Raw genomic sequence first — 12,413 nt, forward strand, 5'->3', positions numbered from 1 at the left:
TCTGTCTGTCAATCCAATACGTCCATAGCATATAAATATAGTAGAAACTTTTTTATACATCGATTATGTCATTCTGGTGAATATATAGACATTTCAATGGCAGTTCAGCTGCTCAACCAGTCTAGGATCTGTCACCTGTCACTTATGATTTGACGTTAATATTTTTTTTAAATCCCAGTACAGCAGCTTCAACTATTGCTTCGAGAGAATTTGCTCTTTTAACTTGGATTATTTCTCCAAATTTCCCATCAGTCATATAAAATTATGTTTGTATTATGGAGAGCGGTAATACCTATTCAAAAATCAAATGTTCAGCTGAAAAAAATCCAAATTGTGCATAACCGATATTCTTTTATGCTGAATCATAATCTCAGAATGAGTGCATATGTTATAACGTGATGAACCCCTTCTAGTTTTCCGACTCAAATTACTCATAATGTTAAAAACAAATACTTTCCAGGAAATCTCAATGTCGCTGTGTTTCATGTTATATGTAGTACAGCATAGTACAGTACAGTAGTACCAATTCATAGATGAAGCGTACAACATTCCACAGGTACAAACCCCATTTTTTTAATGGGAAGTGTAGGTTTGTGATGTATTGTTTGAAAGGTCTCTTCATTCTCTATTCAAAAATATTATCGCTTTTGGGTTTATTGTAACGATTAGGATAAAATAAATTGAAATCTTGTGGTTACTGAAATTCGAAGAAATACACTCAAAAACTGAAATGTAATGCAGAACGTAATGAAATAGAGAATACAAAAAAAATTATGGATGTTAACGAAGTGGATGTTCAAAATGTTCATCGCGGACGTCTTGGCAACATCCTAATCTCAAATAAAACTGTCTTCCAACATTATTTAACATATCAGTCGTAACCGACCTAATCGCAAGCATTATTTGTTTTTTAAGTCATTTAAATCTGAAAGTTTAGTTTTGAACACATTGCTCTTCACATATCCCCATTAAAAGAAATCTTATGATGAAAGACCGGGTGATCGTGCTGGCCATTCAATCGATCTTCGCCCCCCTATCCACCGATTGGGAAATGTATCGAGGAATTGCCGGACATTAACTTGATAATGTGGTGATGCTCCATCCTACTGAAACCATATCGTATTCACTGGAACTTGAGGGTTTCCTGGATCAGGATATAATCTTGCTAAACTTGGAATGACATCATTTTGAAGTAGTGCCAAATAATTATCGTCATTCAAGTTGCCCTCAATGGAAAATGGACCAATGGGAAATGGACCAATATTATAACCTTTAGAGGGTATTGCGTGTATTCTTCTCTCATGAAGTGAGGATTTTCCGTTGACCAGTAGCGGCAATTTTGCCGATTAGCATGACCGTTGAGAGACAAAATACACTCAGAACACATAACGTCTTCTGATTGGGTGATATTGTTATTTAACATGTCCATCATTTACTCACAAAAATAAGTTCTTTTATCAAAATCATCTTCCATGAGCTCCTGAGTAAGTATCATTTTATAGGGATGCATTTTATTTTCTTTCAATATGTTAACTATCGATGTATGGCTAACATTGAATGTAGTGGATGTCTGTCAACTCGATTTATGTGGGTTTTCCTCAAACTCAAGCATCACATATAATTTGAGTTCATCACTCATTGCATTGGCAGCTGCTTTTTTATCAGTCCCACATGACCAAGCTCGCGAAACTGCTTCTCTATTTTGTTTATTGTTCCTTGAGATATATGGGCGGTAAATTAGGAAATTTTTCATGAAATATAAACTGTTATTTTATGCATTTCCGGTAAACTCATAATTTGTCATACTTGAAGTTAACGAACTTTAAACTAAATTTGATACTGACAACTAATGTTGTAACACAAAAAACAAGTTGACAAGGCGTTTCAAACTAACGTTGCCACAGAAATTATTCACAGTTCTTTAAAGGATACCATCTAAATAGAATATTGCTATGGATTTTGCTTACTTTCTTATTATTGATACCACAACATGAAATGAGTTTCGAGTATATTGCAATAAGTTTTGAGTGTATTTTATCGAATTCCGGTAACAACATGATTTTAATTTATTTTATCCTAATTGTTACAACAAACTTGAAAGTGATAACATTTTTGAATAAAGAATGAAAGTGCGTTTCAAACGATATATCACAAGCCTATGCTTCCCTTTTAAAAAATTGAAGGTTGTACCTATCACTCGACGGGAGATGAAGGTAGGGGTAGCATTTTTCCTTTGAAGTATGTCAAATCATAATTCAAATTTGACCTGTTTCGGGTCATTGGGTATTTGGCTTTCTACTACTCCATCTCGAAACTGTAATATATGCTACATTGTGAATGCACCTTAACAGGATCCTGACAATTGACAGTGCCTAGAGGGGTACTAGCAATTGAGGTTCTGTGGTTGGGGGGATTGGGAATAATATGTTGGGTAATGGCGTGGGCCAGATTCTGTATTGTGATGTTCTAAGTTTTGATAATAAATAATTATAGTTAAATTGGACCTTTTGTTGTGTGAATATACAATAGATACAAAAAAAGACGAGGGAATATTCCTAAGAAAGGAAGGAAAATTAAAATTACATATTTATGAATACTAACAAGTTACACGATGAAAATCAATAAGACATAATAATATAAATACTGAATTTTCACAATAAATTTTATTTGGGAGACGTTTTGCTACACGGTAGCTTCATCATGTGGACTGGTCAAACTGATAAATCTACCGTGTTGAAGTTACCTACATAAAATTCATTGTGAAACTTTTCATTTGTACTTAGTACCAATTTTGATTGCAACCGATGGAAAATGTACATAAACAGAAATAATCTAATCTGAATCTTATTTTTGTTATCAATACATGCAGCGCGTACTGTTAACTTTTGAACGCAATGAGACATCGAAGCCGGGTCGCATTTTGAGTAAAAAAAGTATCATTTTTAGTGCTTTTCTATGAGAAATACAATAGTGTAATATCTGTAGTCGCCGAGTGGGTGCTACCAACTTTTTTTTCCAAATAGAAAGTGAGGTCTTGTAATAACTAGTTTCATAAGAATTTCAATGCTCAATCCAATACCTTTTTTGTTGGAAATACAATAAATCGTCCCAAGTAATTGATAGTTTTATTTTCCTTTCGAAAATCTGCAATCAAACTTCAAATATAATTTTCAGGAAAAATATTATTTAAAACTCATTTCAGCTCATTCCAATGAATATTCGTAATGTTTATCATTCACTCTCTGACAATAATGAATTCAATAAATTGATGGACGTAGCCGTTACTACGTGGTAGGAGATCATAATGAAAAATAGAGAATTGAAACTCTTTATGTTTTTCACCACTTTTATTTGTAACTAACGTTACTGCAGTTTCGTCCTATAAGGACATTTTCAAACTTATTATTAATCAAACTAAAACACGTTTAGTCTTGAAGATGAGCTCCAAAGTGACCGACCTACAGTTATCCAGGACAAGGATTTGATAACCCTGGTGAGGACTGACCACCACAAACAGTGTGTGGAATGGTGGCTCTCATACGGTTTTTGATGGTTTGAAACGTATTGAGAAGGTCGAAAAGGTCAAAAAGTGGGTGACCACATGTTTATAGCATGTTTTTCTTTGCTCTTGCGCAACCAAAACGATGCTGATTCAAATAGCGCATATTTCGATTGCATTGAATAAGTATTCACATTTATATTACAGTTTAAAGTGTACCAATAAAAACGGAAAAACTTTTGAAATAACCTATGATTTCTAAATGATATCTTTTGTAAATATTGTCTGATCTTGATATCTTGCTCCGTACGCACTGTATGATGACAGTGTAACTGATCGCTGTCTGTGGCAGCAGAAATGTTGGTGTAAACGTCGCTTTGTGTGTTCTATCCAACTCATTATGTGTGACTATTTTCACATCATTCACTTCACAATAACAACAGAAAATTTTTCGCGTAGGTGGGCCGTCATTCACATCGGAAAAACTACTGTTGCCGGTGGAATCATTATGATAGTACTCATACTTCAAGACGTCAATATAATTTTGTAGATTTTGTCTTAACTCATCTTATTCAGATATAATTTCATGTAATGCATACCCAATCAATAACTCTTCAGGCAATATGAGCAAGTTGATCTTCACTCATTTTTCGTAAAGTGCGTACACTGGAATATGTAATCAATGAAAAACTCATCCTCTTGATGTTTTTCCTGTCCTCCATTGGTGTTATTTCCATGTCTTGTTCTGAAGAAACTTCAATTACAAATGGACACACCACACCGTGTTGAATTGTTGTTTAAGGTCATAGTTATATGTGATAATATTGATAGGATTTGAACCTTTATGAAAATAGTGAATCAATTGTTTGGGAGGAGGTAAATCATCAAAACTGTCAAAATATTACACGAAAGTGACGTCAAAAATATAGAATCATCATTCTCTTAGCGTGATAGTTGAGATCGATGTTGGAGAGAGCTCTTTGGGGTAGCAAATTTATGAGTTTTTTTGAATTTTGAGGTTTGAAATAGATAGTCTTGTGCATTTTTTTTTATCCCACCTGCAGCCCTTGTATATTTGCGTGCCGCTCTTAGTGAAATCTCAGCTGCTTCTTTAGAATTTTTGACAACAAATTCTCTTCCTTCCGTATCGTGTAGAACATCACGCACTATCTTAACGATTCCAGAACTAAAAGCTGTAACTTTGGAACCTTTCAATATTTTTTCAGCTTGATTTTTTTGATTTTTCTTCTATATGCGTGACTGCTTGGATGATGACTCACAACCCATACCGAATCGGCGTTTTCCCTCCATTATATTCGTAATTAGCCAAGCAGTTCCTTTTTTTCCAAAAGAAGCGTGTTTTGCTTTGAATCGTTTCCAAGCACTTCCTGCTAGCTCCTGATCCGCTATGTGTCTAGCTGCAAGATTAGCGGAATTCTGTGAATATGCAATATAGTGTTTTTTGCATGCAAAATTTAGTTGATTGACACCCGGACTACCTCTCGCCAATATTTTCTGCAATTTGGAACCAGGACCACAATACTGATAGCCAAGTAAGTTTAATTCGAAAGGTAGATTATCAATGAGGGAATTGACCAATCCTTTGAATAGAATTTAGTGATTTGCATCGGCTCATGAACCCCATTTGAATAAAGGAATGGATATGAAACCCTGCTTATGTAGTCTCCAACTGTCATACAATGCGCATACCGAATCAGAAGCAGCAATTTTCCATCGATAATTTCGATAAAAAGTGGGTGTTGGATCGGGAAGCGATGTCAAACAGCGTCATGAATCTTCACTTTCACTATCCATTCGCGGTCTGATGAATGGACCTTCTAAATGTAGTAAGATAAATGTTATTTGTCTCTTCAGCAAAAAAGAAATACTGTTTTAAAATCTGTTTTTCCGATTACCAGCTGTCGCGCCCCAACGAACGACAACCCCCAAAAGTCTAGCTAAGGATTAAAGAGGTCTTACCTTTTAACGTGTGATTCCTAACCTAAATATATGAGTGTTAACGTGAAGTATCAGCTCCAATCGAAGGGTTGAGATTTTACACATTAGCCAATGATGCAGCCGAAATAGAGACTTCACATGCGGGGCATGTGACAGACCACTGACAAACTTTCGCCGGTTAGATACCTTCATTATTGTTGTTGTTACTTCAACAGTGAACGTTTCGATGGAGAAAAAAATCCTTCTCAAAGAAATATTATTGACACAAATGATAAATAGTCTGAAGTGTATGGTTAGACACTGAACATTTTATTAGTAAGTGAACTCCCCATGAGCAACTAGATGGCGTTGCGATGGGGAGTCCACTTAGCCCAGTGATAGCAAATTATTTCATGGAACGGTTTGAATGGAAAGCGATAGACACTTTTGAATTGAAGCCGACGTTGTGGCTACGTTACGTGGATGACACCTTCGTCATCTGGAAACATGGAAGAATAAAAGTTAGTCATCGGACAGCAATCCATGATGGTTAAACCTCTGAAGAAGCTAGCCACTCGCGCCAACCAAACGTCAGGAAGAAATTCCAAAAATCTACGGCTTTCAAACTCGAAAAACAGTGACACTGAATTCACGTGACTGTTAAGCCTAGATTTTGAATAGTGTAATAGGCCTACAACTTCATATTCGATTTTGCCATTTTCGAAAGTGTTTTCCAACTCATAAACATTGATAGAGCAATCATTTATGACCTCAAATTTAGGGATATCTTTTAACTCAACTGGCAAATCCATACCTGCTACAATAGGATTGGGAAGTGGGGTATGACGAAATTTCACAGACTCTCGCACATTCGTTTTATGCTGCAAAGTTATCCGATGTACTTTCATCTGATCACTTGAAATTGTCAAATTGCAGCACTTACATATCTGCATTGCCCAAGCTTTTGTGAATTTAACCTTAGCCTCTTCAAAGTTGATGCTTCTTCATCATTCTTGGTTGATAATCCTCCATAATTCACCAACGTACAGAAATCGCGCTGATGACGACGCAGGTTGTCACTACGTGTGAAACTTTTCCCACATTCATTGCACATATATATTTCGAACAGTTCCCCACCCCCCACTCCGACTGGATAAAAATGACGGAGTTGTATTTCAAACTACATGTTCAAAGTCATATGACATGCACTTGTATTGAGGTCAGAAAATCCAGACTATCCCTTATCAGAGATAGTCTGGATTTTCGAGATCAAATTTCATGTTTACGGTCATATAGCCAACACATAGCTCAAAGTTGATCTTGAGGCAAAACACAAGTCTAAGGACATGTGTCGAGGGCAGAATGGATAAGGCCGAGATCGTATGATGGTTTAAACTCAAGGTCACATATCTGCAAGATTGAATCTCAAGGTCAAACCACATGTTTCAATGTTATATTGAACGTGTATAGATCAAGGTTGTGAGGTATCTTTCAAGGTAAGACTTCAAGGTTACATACCGGGGACAGGCCTGAATCTCAAGGTCAACATCCATGTTCAAGGTCAAATCGTCTGACACTTAACTCAAGGTCATACGACACCATTCAAGGTCAAGGTCAATTGCTGCGAGGAGGTCCTCAAGCGACCTTAGATATCTATTGAACTGCTATCATGGAACTTTCCGCAATTCTTTTTCTCATTGTATCACATCCACATGTCTGGGATAGTTTGGTAGTTTCAATGACGTCATAAATTTCTTCTGATTTTACTTCAACGTAAATGATATAACTTGATTTTAATTTTTTTTTGTTTTTACCAACTATCCCAGTTCACCGTTGAATAGAAAACTATAAAATTTTTCAATTGCTTGAATGTTTCAATCGGATTCCTTATGAATGTATTATATTCATTCGCATTATTCACGTGAAATATCAATTTACGAAAATTGAATTATTTCCATTGTGAAAATATTGTCACGTTTTTTCATTTCTATGAACTGATTCACGTCTTACCTCTAACTGAATCACTGTATTATTTTTCAGGGGGCCGTACAGGTTTCGCAACATCTGTCCGCAGTGATCTGACAGTAGCCAAGCGCATGGCTCTCCTAGTATTCACTGATTTCGCATGTTGGTCACCAATCGCATTTTTTGGACTCACCGCTCTCCTTGGTTATCCACTCATCACCGTGACTCAATCTAAAATTCTTTTGGTATTCTTCTATCCTCTCAACAGTTGTGCCAACCCTTGCCTCTATGCACTCTTGACCCAGCAGTACCGAAGAGACTTCTTCATTCTGATGGGGCGCTATGGACTGTGCAAAGACAGAGCCGAACGTCACAAAGGGGCTATCGGTGGCAAACCCTTGCCTTACGGAACCGGCCTGCAGTATAAGAGAACTTGTATAGATGGTGGGGTCAAAGTGAGTAGTGGAATTAACCACAGGGGATCTACAATGACAAGTATGACCACAGTGGTATCAGTGGATTGTCCAATGATGAGAACTAGTTCCAGAAATAGTTCGAGATATCGGCCAGAATCTATTATGGCTATGTCTGAATTTTCTGTCAAAAATATGAATCATTTTCATGAATGCCAAAGATTTACTTCGACAGATAATTTATAAATTTGATTTTGATACTGCATTTAATTTTAACCCGATATTTCTGGTTCCATCATCTGCAGAATATTCAGTTATTACAGCTTAAGTCACTTCAGAAACCCAAAGTTGAACCATTTATCGAAATGAAATTAATTTCTTGATATAAAACATACCATTAGAATTTCATTAGTTCGGACTTCCATTGTCTAATAATATATAAACTGATTTGAAATTCCCAAAAGAACCAATACCAATTAAAAATTAAAACGAATAGCAAAAATCTCTGAATTAAAATTACAGTGGAATATAATACAAATAAAAAATAGAACAAACAAACAAAAAATAAAAAATTAAGAGATTCTAAATCAAGTTACTTCACGACGTTTCGATTGTTAGTGATAACATCACCTGAAGACGATTGTGGATACTATCAATCAAAACGTCGTGAAGTCACTTTGTTTGGAATCACTTAATTTTTTATATTCATTTTTATTTTTTGTGTTATTGTTCTATTTGTATTTTATTTCACTGTAATTTCATTTCATGTTTTTTTGCTTGATATAATTGTTACTTTCAGCTTTCCTTTTTAATTTTCAATATGGGGATTTCGATGATGAAAGTCCGAACTAATTAGATTCATCAGAAACATCTGGTTGATCCTTTTTTGGTTCATGTGCAGCATTTGAAATGAATCCCGAAGCATATGTAACATATGCATAGATGCGAATGTGAAGTAAAATCAATCCAATAAGTTTTGTTAGAGAACTTGATCCGTAAATAAAACCCGTTAGGAAATTTTTTTTAAAATTAAATGTTCTATCTGGAATCACCACCTGTAAGCGAAGATCTTACTAAAGTACGAAAATTGTTTGGAGGTATAAGCACATTGTTGTTATTTACGTTTTAAGAATTTCAAATAAATTTCAACCGAATATTACTGAGAAAAAATGAGGAACGAAATAGCTTGATGAATTCATTTTTGGTTCACTTTTATGCACAAAAAATTACTCTCTCAAAAGGTAACATAACAGCAATTGTATATAAGTAAGAATACTCAAGTCGCTCTTGCAATATTCATATGTGAATATGAAACCGATACTGTCTCTATACGAACTAGTCATTATATACTTTTTGTACTCTTGAAACTACTCTTGAAATCTTTCAGAAATTTGTATACTTAGTCACTGTACCATTCATTCTTGTATAAAAATTAAATGTGATATTGGAAAGTATCGTATAAAATACTATGTGTACCTACCTAGTTGATATAGAAAAAATACATTAATGGAGATTAAATCACCAGTGTTTCATTTATATAATAGGTAACAAAAAAAGACAAAAGCGAGTAGTTCTTGTAACAAACAAATGAGAATCCTGCCAATTATATGATATCAAAGCTCAAAAGAGTTCCATTCCTGATGACATTCTAGACAGCAAAATAGCGAACTGCTGTAGATCTCATCTGTTGTACTAGCTAGTTCACAGGCTCTGGTATCATCTAATTGCCTGCTTACAGTGAAAGATGCAGAGAGAGGTGAAAACTGATTTTCACTCAGATGTCGATGTCGAAGTTTGTCCTTGCAATGGACCATTTTCAATATAGCCGTTTTTGTTACACTTCAACAGCAAGAGAGTTCAAATTTTCACCCATGAGCCATATATGCAACGCTTTTGGGGTTGCATATATCGAATGGATTTTTATACGATTTTCACCAACGGTCGTAATGACTCGGGAGAAAAGTTTATGTATGTAATTAGGATGGTGACGAAATAGCAACAGACTGATATCAGAGAACACCTTGTACTACATCAAATGTTGCAGGAATCAATCAACAAAATTGACATCATTCATATTTCATAACCCCTTTGTCATCTGTCGAAGAAGTTGAGAAATGGAAATAATTAGTATAATAATTGAGATAAGTATTATATGATAGATTTGCTATATTTTCGATAGGAAATATTATCGAATATTACAAGTTACTGAAAAATAAAATATTTTTCTACGTGAAAATACTTTGGATTTACGCAGAAACTTATCGAAGTAAACTAAAAAGTTTGCCCTTTATACACTTGTATAGAAGTTCTTCATTACAATTTTCATATTTTTCAGATTTTGAAAGGTAAAAATAGCCGAAGGTCGTTAAAAAACTGATTTTTCTCCACAAAAAAAGACTTTTGTTAGATGTGAACAATGTTGGATACGCTTTTGTGAAACTAATTTGATTCAGAAAGGTACAAATCAGACGAGCCCTTTTGAAAAACAGAAGATCTGTAAATTTCCGGATGTTATTGGTAGAGATTCAGCTACAATGACAGCTAGGAAATGGCAGGTAGAATACGGATCTCAATTTATCCAAATCAAAACTTGTTCAGCCAATTATTCCACCACTCACACTAGTACGAGTATTTCAATAAAAGTACTTGAAATGAAAGACGAGCGAAACTCTCCTGAATTATTTCGTTCAAGAATCAGTTTAGGAGATGATGTTAATAATGACATAAGCAGCTAAGTTGAAACCAGATCATTATCCTAGATAGGCATCTCCCATTGTATGAGTGATTAAAAAAAGGCATCCTATGGAAAGATTTGTCGTCTTTTTTCTAAATCGGATTTGCGGTACTCGAAAGATAGACACAATGCGTATGGCAGTCAGTATGCACTATGGATTTCGTTCAAAAAACTTTTCGGTATCCTAAAATTTCACAAATTGAATATATATTTTTGTATAGAAATATAAGTTGGGCGAGACACAGCAGAAAAATAAATGGCATGAGATCTGGTCAACCAAATTTATCAAATTGAGTTTTTTTAAATCAGAACAATAAAGTGAATCCATAAAAAATCTGAATAATATATATATATATATATATATATATATATATATATATATATATATATATATATATATATATATATATATATTACAATGTAGGTTTTCACGGATGGTAGAATATGATGTGTTGTTTTTCCGGGTGTTCATCCGTTGTGTACTATTCGATAGTCGACGTTTCGCCATCATCTCAGATGGCATTATCAAAACGAGTTACTGCTTCGCTTCGAGAGGTGTAACTGATATCAGGTTCTTCTTGTGGTGTTTTTATATGGTTTCGCTTGCGTAAGTTGTATGGATTTGTTACCTGTTTTTCTACCTGAGGGTTGTTGATGGCTTTTGGTAGTTCTCTTACCTGTTTTTCTACCTGAGGGTTGTTAATGGCTTCTGGCGGTTCTCCTACCTGCGATGGTTCATTATCAATTTGTGGTTGTCTTTGGTGGTTGTTTTTAATTATTGTTTTCCAAATCCTTGGGATGTTTAGTGAGTCATCCCTTTTGTTGATGAGGCCTTGCTTTTCGATTTCGATAGCTTCCCTGATTTGTCGTATTCTTGGGTTTTGCACCTGTGCTATCTGTTTTGTGGACTCAAAATTAATCTTGTGACCTGTTTGTAGATGGTGTTGAAAGAGGGCAGAGGAGGTTTGTTTTGTTCTTATCGAGTTTTTGTGCTCCTGGGTTCTGGCAGATATACGTCTGTTGGTCTGACCGATATATTGTTGTCCACAGTCCTCGCATGTGATGCTATATACTCCTTGGTTTTCTAGGGAAATTCTCTCTTTCGGTCTGGGCAGCCAACTGGATATCGTTTTGTGTGGTTTGTAGGTTGTCCGAATGTTTTTACGTCTTAGTATTCTCCCGATTTTGTCGGTCACACCTTTGATATAAGGTAGTGTCACAGATTGTCTGTCGTGTGGAGAGTCTTCTGTCGATCTAGTGGATGTTTTGTTGGTTCTTCTTTGTCTGTCGATGGCCTTTTGAATGATCTTTGGTCCGTAGCCATTTTGTCGCAAACGAAGCCCTAGCCACCATTAGAACTGATCATAGTTTTTATTTTCCTTTTTGATGTATATAAAGACGTTTCGTCCTCGGTCGAGGGCTTTTTCAATTTAATTTCTTATATTTGAGCTACAATGGAAAAATTTTTTGTTAGTGGTAGTTTTATAATAACTTCATGGTACGTACCTAGGCTGCATTGTTGAAATAAAATAATTTTTGACATTTTTATTTGTTATTTATGTGGAAGTGCTTTGTTTTTTCTGTCATAGTGATCTTGTTGTTTTGATTTTTATTACACTTGTTAATGGCGGTGGCGTGTTGAAGTGGAGACGTGAACCTATGTTTGTGTGAAGGAGGATGATTGCGCAGGGTCATGAGATCCTTTTTTGTATCTGACTTCTTTGTTGTTCTACTGAAAATGATTTGTTTGTTGGCTATAATGGGGGATATTATAGCCAACAGTAGCCATTATAGCCAACAATATAATGGGGGAGATGAGGGTAGATTTTGGTTTTGTTTAAATTTGCTGATTGAGTTATATTAA

At 35.2% G+C, this 12,413-nt stretch overlaps 1 protein-coding gene across 3 annotated transcripts in view; it reads left to right on the top strand.

Annotated features, from left to right (window-relative positions):
* LOC111514274 (lutropin-choriogonadotropic hormone receptor) overlaps positions 1 to 9,344 on the top strand; it is a 796,850-nt gene extending 787,506 nt beyond the window's left edge. For all 3 annotated transcript variants that reach the window (XM_074176962.1, XM_074176963.1, XM_074176965.1), the window contains one exon: positions 7,478 to 9,344. In XM_074176962.1, the coding sequence (XP_074033063.1) occupies positions 7,478 to 8,061 (584 nt within the window). In that variant the 3' untranslated portion in view covers positions 8,062 to 9,344. The remainder of the gene's footprint in view (positions 1 to 7,477) is intronic.
* Positions 9,345 to 12,413: the final 3,069 nt, after the last annotated feature.

This window comes from Leptinotarsa decemlineata, unplaced genomic scaffold (genome assembly GCF_025532065.1).
Source record: "Leptinotarsa decemlineata unplaced genomic scaffold, Ldec_3_MD MMD2_P_RNA_scaffold_14, whole genome shotgun sequence".
Taxonomy (NCBI): domain Eukaryota; kingdom Metazoa; phylum Arthropoda; class Insecta; order Coleoptera; family Chrysomelidae; genus Leptinotarsa; species Leptinotarsa decemlineata.